Raw genomic sequence first — 12,976 nt, 5'->3', positions numbered from 1 at the left:
CCAAGTTTTGGACCTTCCCTTTTTAACCCTTCCCACTATGGAATCTCCACCAATGGGAAATTTCCTCAGATCATGTGTCACTATAACAGAAATGAATGTTTGCTGAACTTTACAGCCAGTCTCGGCCAGCAGGGAGCTCACTTCTGTCAGCTTTTCTGAGGTAAGGATAAAGGAGGGCATGAGGAGTGGGTGAGGAAATTGAGAAATCCTGAAAAATTGTGCATAGTTGTGAGTGAGTTAAACCAAGACAATTTGTGATAATTAGCCTGTAAACTCATCAGGGGTTTACACAAACTTGCGGAGTTCATATAACCTGATGTATTACGTTAAAAGATAATTATGGATTCTTAGTTCTAAATTTGATATATATACATATATATATATAAAATAAAGCTGGCTAGCTTTAAAACTGTATTTAAATTGATGTATAATTTATTTTAAGTCATCTGAATGACATGATCTTATCTATATGATCGTAATAGTCTATGTCCAAATATAGAAGAGAAAAAAAAAACTTGAGATGGAACTTGGAAACTGGATCCTGAACAATGTCTGGGCCTATTAAGTGCAGCTGTCTTGTCAAATTCTTTTTGCCCTTAGATGCTTTTATGTATTGCTCACATCCATTATTATTCATAAGTGATTAGAATTTTTAAAATCATCAACCCCTGTAATTATTTCAGATTTTGTAGTATTTTGTATTGATTTTTTTTACGAAATCTATCTATCTATCTATCTATCTATCTATCTATCTATCTATCTATCTATCTATCTATCTATCTATCTATCTATCTATCTATCTATCTATCTTATTTAATTTTTTAAGATATGCATTTGTTTACCACATGTTTTGTCTATTTAAAAACATGTTCCAAAGGAAAGTGCCTTACTATTGATCGTTTTAATGACTTTAACCATCCTGACAAGGCCAATAATCTATCAGGCAAAGTGGAAAACAAGGTTATGTATAAGTATGGTAATTTATGCTTGATCAAGAGTTAACCAGGTCACAGGTCAGCTAATAATAAAATTTGGTCAATGCTTACCTAAAATTACTTCACACATCTTTTGAGAAACTGCAGACTACTATCAAATAGGTAATTTTTCCCAATATTTTAATACATATTCTAGAATACTATCTACATAAATGGAATATCATCAGAATTTGCATCCTACATATACAGAGTCCTCAGTGATAGTATTGGTTATTTCATTTGCAAAAGCCCCAGTAGTTCAGAACTAAGGGGCAACAGGGAAAAGTTTGGAAAGGGATTTTCATGACAGGTTTATGAATCATATATATTCTTTCAATATATAGAGACTTTGATTTTGATAGCAGTCTCATTGCAGTCTTCACTTGAGGTTCTGATTTGTGCTTCATTCCCTCATTTTCTTTTAGTCTCAAAGTCCATTATCACCATGTCAGACACAGAAGATGTGTAAGTATCACAGCGTTTGTCATTTTGCTGTCCAATTTAAATTTAATACGCGTTTCTGTGCGTACTGAACTGTATTTGTAAGTACACTAAGAGGGCATAATCAGGCTTTTGTATTCTATTTTGTTTTTACAGCGAGCATTTCGAGGGTGAGTACAATTTTTCAACATCTTATTATTGGCAAAGCATTTACATTTTTTTGAAACAATGTTATGAATCCGTTCACCGTTTCTCCCTATAAACGTTCTTGTTGTTAGAACATCAACATGGTGTAGGCAGTCACTACAGGCAATATGTAATAACTGTGCAATCCAACAATAGTTAGTAAAAGATAGTAACAACTTCTTCATATTTATATGTCTACATATCTCTTGAACAGTCTGCATCTCTGAGTTATTATCTTTACATTGTATTTGATTGATATTATTACACAATGAGGTAAATTATACGTTACGTACCTTTGCACTAAATCTGTAGTGTATATATTATAAAATGTGAAGTGGAAAATGCCCCCCCCCCACCCATTACCATACAGAAATACAAATTTATAAATAACTAAATGTGTAAATAGATTTATGTAAAATAATATATAAATGTAAACAAATACAATAGGACATAAATAAGGAAGGTATTTATATTTTTAAAAGTTGATATCCATTTATTTTTAATGTTGGCGGATTCGGCCCCACCGGTGGTATTACAGTTCAGAATAATATCTAATCTGTTCTTGTTTTCTTTTCTTGTTTATTGCTTGCTGTCATTGAAGAGGGAGGTATGTAGAATACAGAAGTATCTCGCTTTATCGTTTTAAAGGGACTTTTGTTGTCCCGTGTTACAGTTGTCTGGAGTCTCCTCCTAGTGGACAACATCTATAATGCTGTCCATTCTCAAGGGTGGCTTATTGGAGCAAGACTGCAAAAACTGCAATGATTGGCTAGAGTCCTCAGAATATTTTCAGAATCATATTCTGTATAATTCTGGGCAATAACCTATTCACAGACTAGGCTATGAATTGAAATGGGTGAAATAATATTAATTGATAACAACTGTGTCGTGACACGCTTTTTGAGTTTGCTCTGCATGGCATGTACCCAAAAACTGACCAACTTATTTCAAGGAGCAGCTGCTGTTTCAGAAGAAGAAGCCCCCTCTTCAAGAATATATATATATATATATATATATATATATATATATATATATATTTTTTTTTTTTTATTGAAGATTCAAAATTATTAATAAAAAAATTATAATAATAAAGATTTACTTTTTTACATTTAAATTGGACACATTTAGCTCTAAATATTTAAATACATTCATTTTTAATATTAATATATAATTGTTTAAAATCCATTTTGTCTTTAGTATATTATTTAATTCTATAATGAAATTCACATTTCTTCAATTGTAACAAGTTAAATTTTTATGTTTAAAAAGGAGTTTCTGAGAATTATGGCTGTGCTTTGATGTTTGTTCTAAAATCAATGTAGATACTTAATAACTTTTTTCAAATAAATAATCTTTATTAATAATTACATTTTCCAACATTTTAACATTGCTGTGTACCATTAACTGTATTGTTAAATGGACTTCCCAATAACCCATATACTTTTCTCCTCTTCACTCTTAAACCAGAAGAGAAGCCAAAGTACAAGTAAGTATTACAAACTATATTTGCACATTAATCAAAATGACTTTAAAGATATAATGCTCATTTTATTTTTTTGACTCCAGGCCAAACGCACCCAAGATCCCAGATGGTGAGAAAGTGGACTTTGATGTAAGATTTTGTTAATCTTTGTCACTCTTTAAAATGGCCACATATTTATTAGTGAGATAACCACATTGCTTCTTGTGTCTGAACGCAGGACATTCAGAAGAAACGCCAGAACAAGGATACACTTGAGCTGCAATGCCTCATCGATGCTCACTTTGAGCACAGGAAGAAGGAGGAGGAGGAACTCATCGCCCTCAAGGACAGAATTGTGAGTCATCACTCGAGAAGTAAAACGGTTAAGATATTCGTTGGATCTTTTTCAGAAAGTTGTAAATGAACATGTGTGTGTCCTTCAAACAGGAGAAGCGCAGATCTGAGAGAGCCGAGCAGCTGAGGATTCGAACTGAAAAGGATAAGGAGCGGCAGGCGAGACGTGAGGTGTGTATCACTGACCTCTAGTGTCCATCTTCTAGCAAAAGCATCAAAATTAGCGGTAGTGACAGAATCAGGATGTTGCTATTAAAAGTATCTAATTTACAGTTTTTTAATAAAATAATTTTGTCACATTTATTTTTCTATTATTTAATCCTAATTTAGTAAATATTATGTAAAAAAACGAAACATTTTGGTACGAATTGAAAAGTCGCCTTGTGAAAGCAAACCAAACCTGGTGTTTTACAGCGCTACTGTAACCAACCAGAGCAATCAAGGTGAAGCAGAGCTAGTTGACAGATTAAACTTTCGCCGTATCCGGTTGGCAAAACTCCGAACACATCTTCCCTTTTTAAGAATGACTTCAGTGCCGTTCTTTGTTTTTTCTCAGAGAAAAGCTTAACTCCAAGTCTTCAAGAGTCACGGTCTTCTGTGTTTACTAGTAGCACGCAAGCGCAACTCGGCCGTCATTATGTTAAGCCCCGCCCACCGACTCTATACACGATGTGATTGGCCTGACCAGAGTTTGGTTTTTACAGCTCAGACGTGCTTTGAGAGTTGCTAGACGATACTCGCGGCAGATTAGATTTGCTGCCGCTGGGGTGCATATAGATTTCTAGGCTAAAGGACTGCGCCATTGACTAACACAAACCTAGTCTAAAGTCAATAGCACAGTATTTATTTATTTTCATTATTTAAAGAGCGTGTTAGTAATATGTACCTATAGGCGGGACAACTCGCGCACACTCTGCTCATTACACACAGGGACGCGCAGCAACACAAAAACATTTTTAAATATTAAAAATAAAAGGATTCCTCTCTGGAGAAGAGTTCAGCACAACTGGCTTTCAAAGTGAATGGGAGATGAGACTGATTGGTTTATTGCACGAAGTGAAGACTGATTGTTACGCCCAAAACACACCCATTACTCATTAAGAGAATGGGTACAACCCGTTTAGACCATGTGCCTGGTGTGTCGACCGTTTTTTCACTGTTAAACTAGCAAAAGTGCATTCGGACACGCCCTAAATGCTTTTGCGACATGCGCTGAGATCATTTAAATAAGGTTTTGTAACAATTGTAACAAATTAAGTCCCTGTTTCAGAACAAAGCCAAAGATCTACAGGTCTGAAATAGCGGCACCGGCCATCAAATTTTAACAAAATTCATTCGATCACTAACTGACAGTGTCCTGATGGTTCCTACAGGAGGAGAGGCTGAGGAAAGAGGAGGCAGATGCTAAGAAGAGAGCAGAGGAAGATGCCAAGAAGAAGTCAGCTCTGTCCAATATGGGCACCAACTACAGCAGCTACCTGCAGAAGGTCAACTCTATTCAAAACAGTTCAAATTAACTGAGGAGAATGAATTAAAAACACTATGACTAAAACCCCTAGGATCTGTTTGTCCTTTAGGCTGACTCCAAGAAAGGTGGCAAAAAACAGACAGAGAGAGAAAAGAAGAAAAAGATCCTGGCTGACAGACGCAAGCCACTCAACGTAGACCATCTCGGCGAGGACAAACTGAAGTGAGTTAAACTCCTAAGTGTTAAAGCAAGGCTGTGTAAACTGTCAGTCGGTCTATCGGTCTTTCTAAATTATGTCTTGTGTCCTGGACTTCAGAGAAAAAGCACAGGAGCTGTTTGAGTGGATAAAGACCCTGGAATCTGAGAAATTTGAGCACACAGAGAGGTTGAAGAAACAGAAGTATGAGGTGAGAAAACAAATGGCGAAATAGACAAGAGGACAAGAAACATATGAACCTATACATCCAATTGTCATCATCACTGATAAATCTCTGATCTTAAACAGATTACTACACTGCGCAAGAGAGTGGAGGAGCTCGGCAAATTGTAAGTTGCGGGTTTTTGAATATTATAGCGCCCCCTGCTGTGCATGGCCTGTGTATGACTGCTGCAGTGCATTGCCAGATCTTCTGTGACAACGATGTACTAAAAACAGAGAAGTTTTCCTTTGCCGTTTTCGCAAGATCCCCATTCACACTAATTCGCAAAAAATGATATAAAATGCTGTTTTTAGTTAAAAACGGTGTTGTGTTTAACAAACAAGAACACTGCACTCACTTTCTGAGACCAGTAACATGATAATCTGCAGATTTGTATACATAGAGACATTTGTAATACATTTTACTAATTGGTCAAATTCTTATCAATATGCAGAAACAGAAAATCACCATCCGTTCATTGTGTTTCTCTATCGTCCATCAAGTGCAACTTATTTGGCATGTAAACCATAAAATGCAAAGAGTCACATTCTTAATATCACAGAAAACATTATTACTTCCTATTGAAAAAAATATTAACTTTTTAATAGATTATAATTATTTAATACATTTTAAAATGTAATAATAAAAATACAATAGTTACTAATTATTATCATAATTAACTTACAATTGGGTAAGGCAGAGGTTTTTGAGAATATTAAAAAATATATAATAATAATAATAATAATAATAATAATAATAATAATAATAATAATAACTATATATTTGCAATATCATTTAAATATTAAAGGGTTAGTTCACCCAAAAATTAAAATTAGCCCATGATTTACTCACCCAGTCATCCTAGGTGTATATGATATTTTTCTTTCAGACGAATACAATCAGAGTTATTTTAAAAATGTCCTGGCTCTTCCAAGCTTTATAATGGCAGTGACTGTTGTGTTGTGTTTGAAGTCCATAAAAGTGCATCTAAATTCATCATATAACTGCTCCACGTGGCTCAAGGAGTTTAATAAAGGCCTTCTGAAGCGATGAATTTGTCTAAGACAAATATCCATATTTAACACATTATAAAGTACAATATCGAGTTTCCACCCTTTTGGGGGGAAAAAACATAACACTGTGCAATGCCGTCAGACGCTGTAGCATAAGCATTATGAACTGCGAGAGCCGCTACACTTTTTCCATAAGTTGAATACAGAAGGCATTCTGGTGGGAGCTAGATAATTTACATTATTAAGTTTTATATATTAATATTTTTCTTACACAAATGGGCCACTTTGCTTCAGAAGGCCTTTATTAACCTTGGGTGCAAAATTGGGCTAATTTTAATTTTTGGTTGAACTAACCCTTTAATTTTTAAATGATCAGTTATATTGCAAATATATTTTGGGTGAACTAACCCTGTAATAACACACGAAAATAAATGGAAACTCTAACCAAGAAGAAAAGGACAGTAGGGATTTACACATTGCTCCAGGACTGATGAGCAGACAAACCAAACTAATGTAAATAATGTTTAGTTATTTGAGTAGTTGTCTGTATTGTAGATTAGTTTTTGATTGGTGCTGCCAAAAAACATCATTATGATATTGTGACAGTAGGGCTAAGTTAAAGGGTAGGTTCACCCCAAAATTTTAAATTCTCTCATTAATTACTTAACGTATCCTCATGTCATTGGACACCTGTAAGACCCCCGTTCATCTTCTGAACGATTAATGATTTGGATCGCCAAAGTCACGTGATTTCGGCAGTTTGGTGGTTTGACAAGTCACACGGTATCCGAATCATGAATCATGCTGTTAAGCTGATTCATAATGGTTCAAAGCTTTGTTTTGAAATCAGCCCATCACAATAAGTCGTTATTTAGGCCCTAAATTTTAGGGGGGGGGGGGGGGGGGGGGGTGGTTTGTGCACGAACACTATTCTCATCGCTTCATAAAATTATTGTTGAGCCACTGTAGTGAGATGGGCTTGTAACAACATCTTTAGTGCCTTTTATGTATCTTGAGAGAGGAAATGACATTGGTGTCAATGAAGACATTTGAGCCATCGGATTTCAACAAAAATATCTTAATTTGTGTTCCGAAGATGAACAAAGGTCATTAATTAAAAGTAATTAATGACAGAATTTCCATTTTTGGGTGAACTAACCCTTTAAGCCTGGTTTGAACATGCTGTGGTGTAAATGTAAATGAATTAATTTAAATGTTAGTGTTTTAAGTTTTTTTACTTCGGTCAGTCGGTCAGTCAAGTGTAAAATCAAAACATGATTTTGCTCACATGTTGCATTTTGACTGCTTTGGCATTGCAGCAGCAAGAAGGGCGCCGGCGCTCGTCGCAGAAAGTAAGTGCGTAGTCCTGCAGGCCAAGACCACCACAATGATGATGGAGATACACCCTCTTTCTGTGCTGACTGACTGCACAGGACTCCGTAGTTGTTGTTGATCAACCCACACTTCATCGTCTTGGACTGTTGTTTAGTTCCTTATGTCATGTAAATAAAGTGTGACTTAAAGCCAGTAGCTACTTGTTCTTATTGAAACATCAATAAAATCGTTGCTTTTTTGATGTTGTTGTCACCCAAGACCATTTCTTTCTAATCCCACGAGTGCAGAAACATAGCCTATCCAGGTTCGATAGAAAATTATTTCGCGCGTAATTCGCGCGTTTTCTTCTACAAGGAACATACACGGTTTCTAAATAATGTCACACCATCTCGTATTTAAACATCTTAAGTGTTTAAACTCGTGAGATTCTTACCTTAACTGTGCAAATCCTTAATTGTGTTTACTCCTGCCACGCCGGTAAACTGTTACTTGACAGGCGGATGGATAAGTGACTTATTAAAGGCCTATCCACCCTAATAACCTGTCCTGCGTATTCAGAAGTTCATCCGCCTTCGAAAGTAGTCCCAATAAAACAATCAATTTCCAGCATAAATGTCTGTAGACTTTCCGTGTATACATAGTAAGTTTTAGTTTGATTTTATTCTACACGATGAGGTAAGTCCTACGAGTCTAATTATGCTGTGGTAATCGACACTCACAGATCCTGTCAATACCAATTTGCTGCCTTTAATTCTGAAAAATTGGTTCATGACAAAGTAGAATAATGAAATGACTTATTCCTACAAGTTTAACAGTGTGACACATATGATAAATATAAAAATATGACGTGTGCATTATGCATATAGCCTACTATGGGCATATTCAATAAGCTACACAAGATGGTGCTGTTGCCATAATATCATGTCTGTCAACCGTTCCCTATATTATTTTTTTCTTATGCGAGAAAAAAATAATATGAAAGAATGGCTATATTTGAAATATTAAAATATCTTTATTTATTAAGTAACATTTTATAGTTTTCATTAACATAATCAAACATTAGCCTTAGCTAGACTATATCATCAGTGTTTAAACATCATAGGCTAGCCTACAATTGTATAGCCTATTTTTATTTTTAATGCAGCCATTCAATCGAACAAAATTAATTGTTTTATAGATTAGGCTATATCAAAACTCGATTAATGTGAAACGAAACCTATATGGGCTATTCTCACAAAAGTCCTCGAGCCGGGTAAATAAATTGTTTAATAATTCTAGCTGTATATGGCTATTGTGTTTTAGCTATTTTGATTCCGATAGTCCGAATAGTGCAAATATTTTCATTTGAGAAAAACGTTCCCATCTAAACATTCCAAAGTTGCAGAGTTCTCTGGAACTGCATGGAGAAATGTAGGCTAAACAAATATTATTTTATATGCATATTTTTTTCTTTGTTGTGGTAAATAAAATAAAATATGTTGGAAACCAAGTCACGTCTTTTTTCCTTGTCAAGCTAAAGCGGTTACAAGTGTCATTTTATTTTCATGGAATAAATCACAAAATCCCATCAAATATTTGAGTATAAATAGTTATATTTTTATTAATCCGACATTCACTCGTTTAAGAAGTATAAATATAAAGTTTAACACAAGACACAACAAGCTAGTGTTTCAAACAGGCATCATTAAATACATTAATATGTTTGTTCGTTTTCGTCACTTTAACAAAACAGATCTTATTTACACATATACAAAAGTGGTCCTACTATCCGTATCTGGATTACGATTTTCTCGTAAATAATTAGGAAATAAAAGGTGATGGTGACAGAAAATATATTCACAAAGGGGAAAAAATATGGTCACATTTTCACATGGATACAATAATATAAATAAGCGTAGTTAAGAAACTCACTTGCTGTTTTGCCGAGCCATTTTCATAAAGGAATTAGATTTTCCACAGCATAAAAAAGAAAGAAAGAAAGATCGTTCCTATTTTCCAGCAGTGGGTCGAAAGAAAGAAAGAAAGAAAGAAAGAAAGAGAGAAAGAAAGAAAGAAAGAAAGAAAGAAAGAAAGAAAGAAAGAAAGAAAGAAAGAAAGAAAGAAAGAAAGAAAGAAAGAAAGAAAGAAAATTCGTTCCTAGTTTCCAGAAGTGGATCGAAATAGTCTTTCTTTTGTCGTTAAGATCGGATTAGCATTTTTTTCTGCTGAATGTTTCTTGTTTCAGATTGTCCCATTCATTTTGTCTTGAAATGTTGCGATCTTTAAAGCACTTGATAGATGGGATCCTGCGCCTGCTGCTGAGGGCAGTTGGTCGGGGACTGTGCAGGGGCCCCGCTCTCACTCAGGACAGACCCCTCCTGCGGAGAACACGGGCTCCCCTCGTGCCCCTCCGGTACTGACAGCACGGGACACGCGGGGGTCTCTGTGGAAATCCGCTCCACGATGCTGGACAGACAATCCAAACTCGACACCACTGAGTTTTTATTATTCCGTGCGTCAGCTGTAAAACAAAATAAACAGATTTTTAACTTCAACCGAAATGAGATTAAAACTTGAAATCAAATGTTTATTTTTTAAATTATATTAAGTGAGAATTCGATAGGCCTATTTATGTATTTATTTCTGAGGAGTTTTCCAAGTTTACCATTTGACGTGTCGTTGAAGTAAGAGCTGTCATAACTGCTCCGTCTTCTCGACTGGCATGTAGGGCCCATGAAATCCATCTAGAAAACACGACAAGAAAATGACTTAGCCTACTATGAAGACATACTTATAAACAAAGTTACTTATAAACAATTTAATTATAGTAAATTATAAATTATAGACTATGTTGAATAGGTTAATAAAAAAAAACTAAATTGTTGCCAAATTCTCATAAAATAAAAACACGATACACTAAAAACGCTGTGGAAAATGTTCAATGGTTAAACAAGGACAAACCCGACTGTTGTTTTAAATTTTTAAACCCAACGGTTAAGTTTGACCGTTGAAACAACCCCGCATTTTTTAGAGTGTAAAAGCAAAAGTAAAGAATACACCATTTATAAATGAACGAACAAATATTGTTCCTATAAAATAAAATGTAACAGGTAAATAATATAACTGCTATTATAAAACCACCATTGGCTAGGCCTACATGTAAAAATATTACAATTTTACAGTGTCCTTGTTACATAGTAATAACAGTAAAAGATGCATAATTACATGAAACTAACCCTCAACCAAACCCTAATCCTATACTAGGCCTATTTACATGTTCATTTATATCACTCAGTACTTAAATATAGCTATAATGACACTATAACAATGGCACCTTAAAATATAGTTTAACCTCAATATATACACAAAAATAAACAAAAATAGCCTACTTTTAGGGGTAGCCTACAACAGTCACTGCAGGGCAGTAGGCTACCCTTAAAAGTTACATATTTTGGAGGAGAAATATGTAGCCTACATATTACTATAAACCTTCATAAAAAAGTTACAAAGAAGTCATTTTAAGGGTAGCCTACTGCCCCAGTGACAAGCGGTTTTAACTTGTACCCCTAAAAGTATAATTCTTGCACATTTTCTTGAGAGTGTATCAAATGAACTTCTCACCATGCCATCAGAGCAGTTGGATCTCGGGCTGGAGGCATCCGAGTCCCCGCTGTAATGCTCCAGAACAGGGTAGTAGTTATCCTCTTGACCCCTGAGCAGCGCCTGCAGAGACTCGATGTAACTAATGGCGTTTCTCAGAATCTCCACTTTGGGCAGCCTCTGGTTCGGGTTGGTGGACGTGCATCTCTTGAGGGTCTCGAAAGCATCGTTGACTTTGCTCAGTCGTCTCCTCTCCCTCATGGTGGCGGCTTTGCGGCGGTCAGCATTTGTTGTTTTTCTCTTGCAGGCTTTGCATGCCCACAGCAGGCACCTGCCGGCCTGATGGTGCCCACTGGGTGCCCTCACGTGCTCGTCCTCGATGTGGTGATGCTCGTCGGGCTTGAGCAGGCTCACGTGAACGAGCCTGGGGTCCAGGTCTTCAAAGAAGTGCATGTCGTTGGTATTGAAGCAAGGGTCGTCGTAGAAATCATCAGCTGATGAGATGGGGAAGGGAATATCCGACAACTCCATCTTAATGTATTGAGGGGAAAATGAGAGGCTTATATCTACTTGTATGCTTCCCAAGTAGTAAAGTTTTTAAGGAATATTAAGACAAATTCCTTCAGATCCTTAAACAACGTAGCCTATATTGTTTAAGACAACCGTTTAAAAACCGCAAGCCTTCAAAGGTTTCTTTGCTTGTACCCTTCAGGTACTTGTTGCTGGTGAGAGATCAAGGCCTGTTTATATACAGCCCAGCCGGTCAGAGGGCGTGTCCTGCAGACGACAGTTTGACCAATGAACATGTGAGCTAAGAAAGAGGGCGTGGTTTTGACGGCCTGGCACTGCAGCCAATGACGGCGTCATAAACAATGTTAACATGACAAATTAATTTATAAATAATGATATAGGTTGTTCTTACTGCTTTTGTCGCCTAACCCTAACACTTTCATTTGTCATTATCACAAATTTACGTCATCCCCAGGAACAATTCGATGATTCCTTTTATAATTTTTAAGGGGATCTTTCCACTATCATTTGTTTTGAATACATTTGTGTAACTGTGTAGCCTACTACTGTATTTGATAAGACGACAAACAACAGAGATATCTGCTGGAAAAAAGTCAATGGAAAAAAGTTCTCCATAATAAAACACTAGCCTATATAAAATGCTTTAACCATTCGCTCATTCATCATGTCAAACAAACGTGAATAATACAAATATAGCCTATATATAACAAAAATAGCACAATTTTAACCATATAGCCTATCTCTTTTAAATTAGAATGCATATGTAAATAAAAGCATGACATTTTATTAATGTTAGGATGCTCAAAACTGTTTGTTCCTAAATAAAATGTAAAACAAATGCACTGACTAATGTTTAGTTTGTATTATTTTGTTTAATGAACAATAGAGCACTGGCACACATTTTAAACACGCAGACTATGCTTTTATTATTTTAATGAATCAATCAATTAACAAACTATTTATTTACCACAGAAAACTACTACTAGTAAAGGTATTTTAGTTCATGATCTCTTTGTGGCCCATTTTATTTAGCGTTTCTTACAAAAGCTGCAAGACGTAGGCGGCAACAGTCCTACAATAGAGGGCGTTAAAGAGCCAGATGAGGGTAAAAACTGCGATTCTGCCTGAAAAGTTGTTAATGTCTGTGTATGTCTTAGTACTTGTTGCCTGAATACAGGCTGGTGGAGTTTAAGTAAGATTTTTTGTGTGTGTGT

General features: G+C 35.7%; 3 protein-coding genes across 3 annotated transcripts in view; 1 reads left to right on the top strand and 2 right to left on the bottom strand.

Moving 5' to 3' along the window:
- The window catches only part of prr33 (proline rich 33), a 46,785-nt gene extending 38,671 nt beyond the window's left edge, over nucleotides 1–8,114 (bottom strand). Inside the window, exon 1 of the mRNA XM_067435737.1 lies at nucleotides 8,086–8,114. The gene's annotated coding sequence lies outside the window, so the exon portion shown is untranslated. The remainder of the gene's footprint in view (nucleotides 1–8,085) is intronic.
- Nucleotides 100–7,893, top strand: tnnt3a (troponin T type 3a (skeletal, fast)). The gene is made up of 12 exons (XM_067435741.1): nucleotides 100–160; nucleotides 1,400–1,439; nucleotides 1,572–1,585; nucleotides 3,069–3,087; nucleotides 3,168–3,213; nucleotides 3,302–3,418; nucleotides 3,511–3,588; nucleotides 4,791–4,904; nucleotides 4,995–5,107; nucleotides 5,202–5,292; nucleotides 5,391–5,431; nucleotides 7,637–7,893. Exons 2-12 carry the CDS (start codon nucleotides 1,420–1,422, stop codon nucleotides 7,671–7,673), a joined length of 690 nt encoding a protein of 229 aa, XP_067291842.1. The 5' UTR covers nucleotides 100–160; nucleotides 1,400–1,419; the 3' UTR covers nucleotides 7,674–7,893.
- A 1,149-nt stretch (nucleotides 8,115–9,263) lies between the features above and the next one.
- myod1 (myogenic differentiation 1) lies at nucleotides 9,264–11,924 on the bottom strand. Its single transcript, XM_067435740.1, has 3 exons — nucleotides 11,253–11,924; nucleotides 10,297–10,375; nucleotides 9,264–10,152 (listed from the first exon to the last, which is right to left on the bottom strand). The coding sequence occupies exons 1-3, from the start codon at nucleotides 11,760–11,762 to the stop codon at nucleotides 9,914–9,916; spliced, it is 828 nt and encodes a 275-aa protein (XP_067291841.1). The 5' UTR covers nucleotides 11,763–11,924; the 3' UTR covers nucleotides 9,264–9,913.
- Between the last annotated feature and the right edge of the window lie 1,052 nt (nucleotides 11,925–12,976).

This window comes from Pseudorasbora parva, chromosome 25 (assembly GCF_024679245.1).
Source record: "Pseudorasbora parva isolate DD20220531a chromosome 25, ASM2467924v1, whole genome shotgun sequence".
NCBI lineage: Eukaryota > Metazoa > Chordata > Actinopteri > Cypriniformes > Gobionidae > Pseudorasbora > Pseudorasbora parva.
Note: the sequence above shows the minus strand (reverse complement) of the source record. Positions and strands in the feature narration are given on the sequence as shown.

What these genes read in the sequence shown, in the direction of transcription:
- tnnt3a (XM_067435741.1), top strand. Translation starts at nt 1,420, where the DNA reads ATGTCAGACACAGAAGATGT. An exon ending in AGCGGCAGGCGAGACGTGAG is followed by an intron (nt 3,589 to 4,790) that starts GTGTGTATCACT and finishes TGGTTCCTACAG; the next exon opens with GAGGAGAGGCTGAGGAAAGA. An exon ending in CTCGGCGAGGACAAACTGAA is followed by an intron (nt 5,108 to 5,201) that starts GTGAGTTAAACT and finishes CCTGGACTTCAG; the next exon opens with AGAAAAAGCACAGGAGCTGT.
- myod1 (XM_067435740.1), bottom strand. Translation starts at nt 11,762, where the DNA reads ATGGAGTTGTCGGATATTCCCTTCCCCATCTCATCAGCTGATGATTTC. An exon ending in CCAACTGCTCTGATGGCATG is followed by an intron (nt 10,376 to 11,252) that starts GTGAGAAGTTCA and finishes CGTGTTTTCTAG; the next exon opens with ATGGATTTCATGGGCCCTAC. An exon ending in CTTCAACGACACGTCAAATG is followed by an intron (nt 10,153 to 10,296) that starts GTAAACTTGGAA and finishes TTTGTTTTACAG; the next exon opens with CTGACGCACGGAATAATAAA.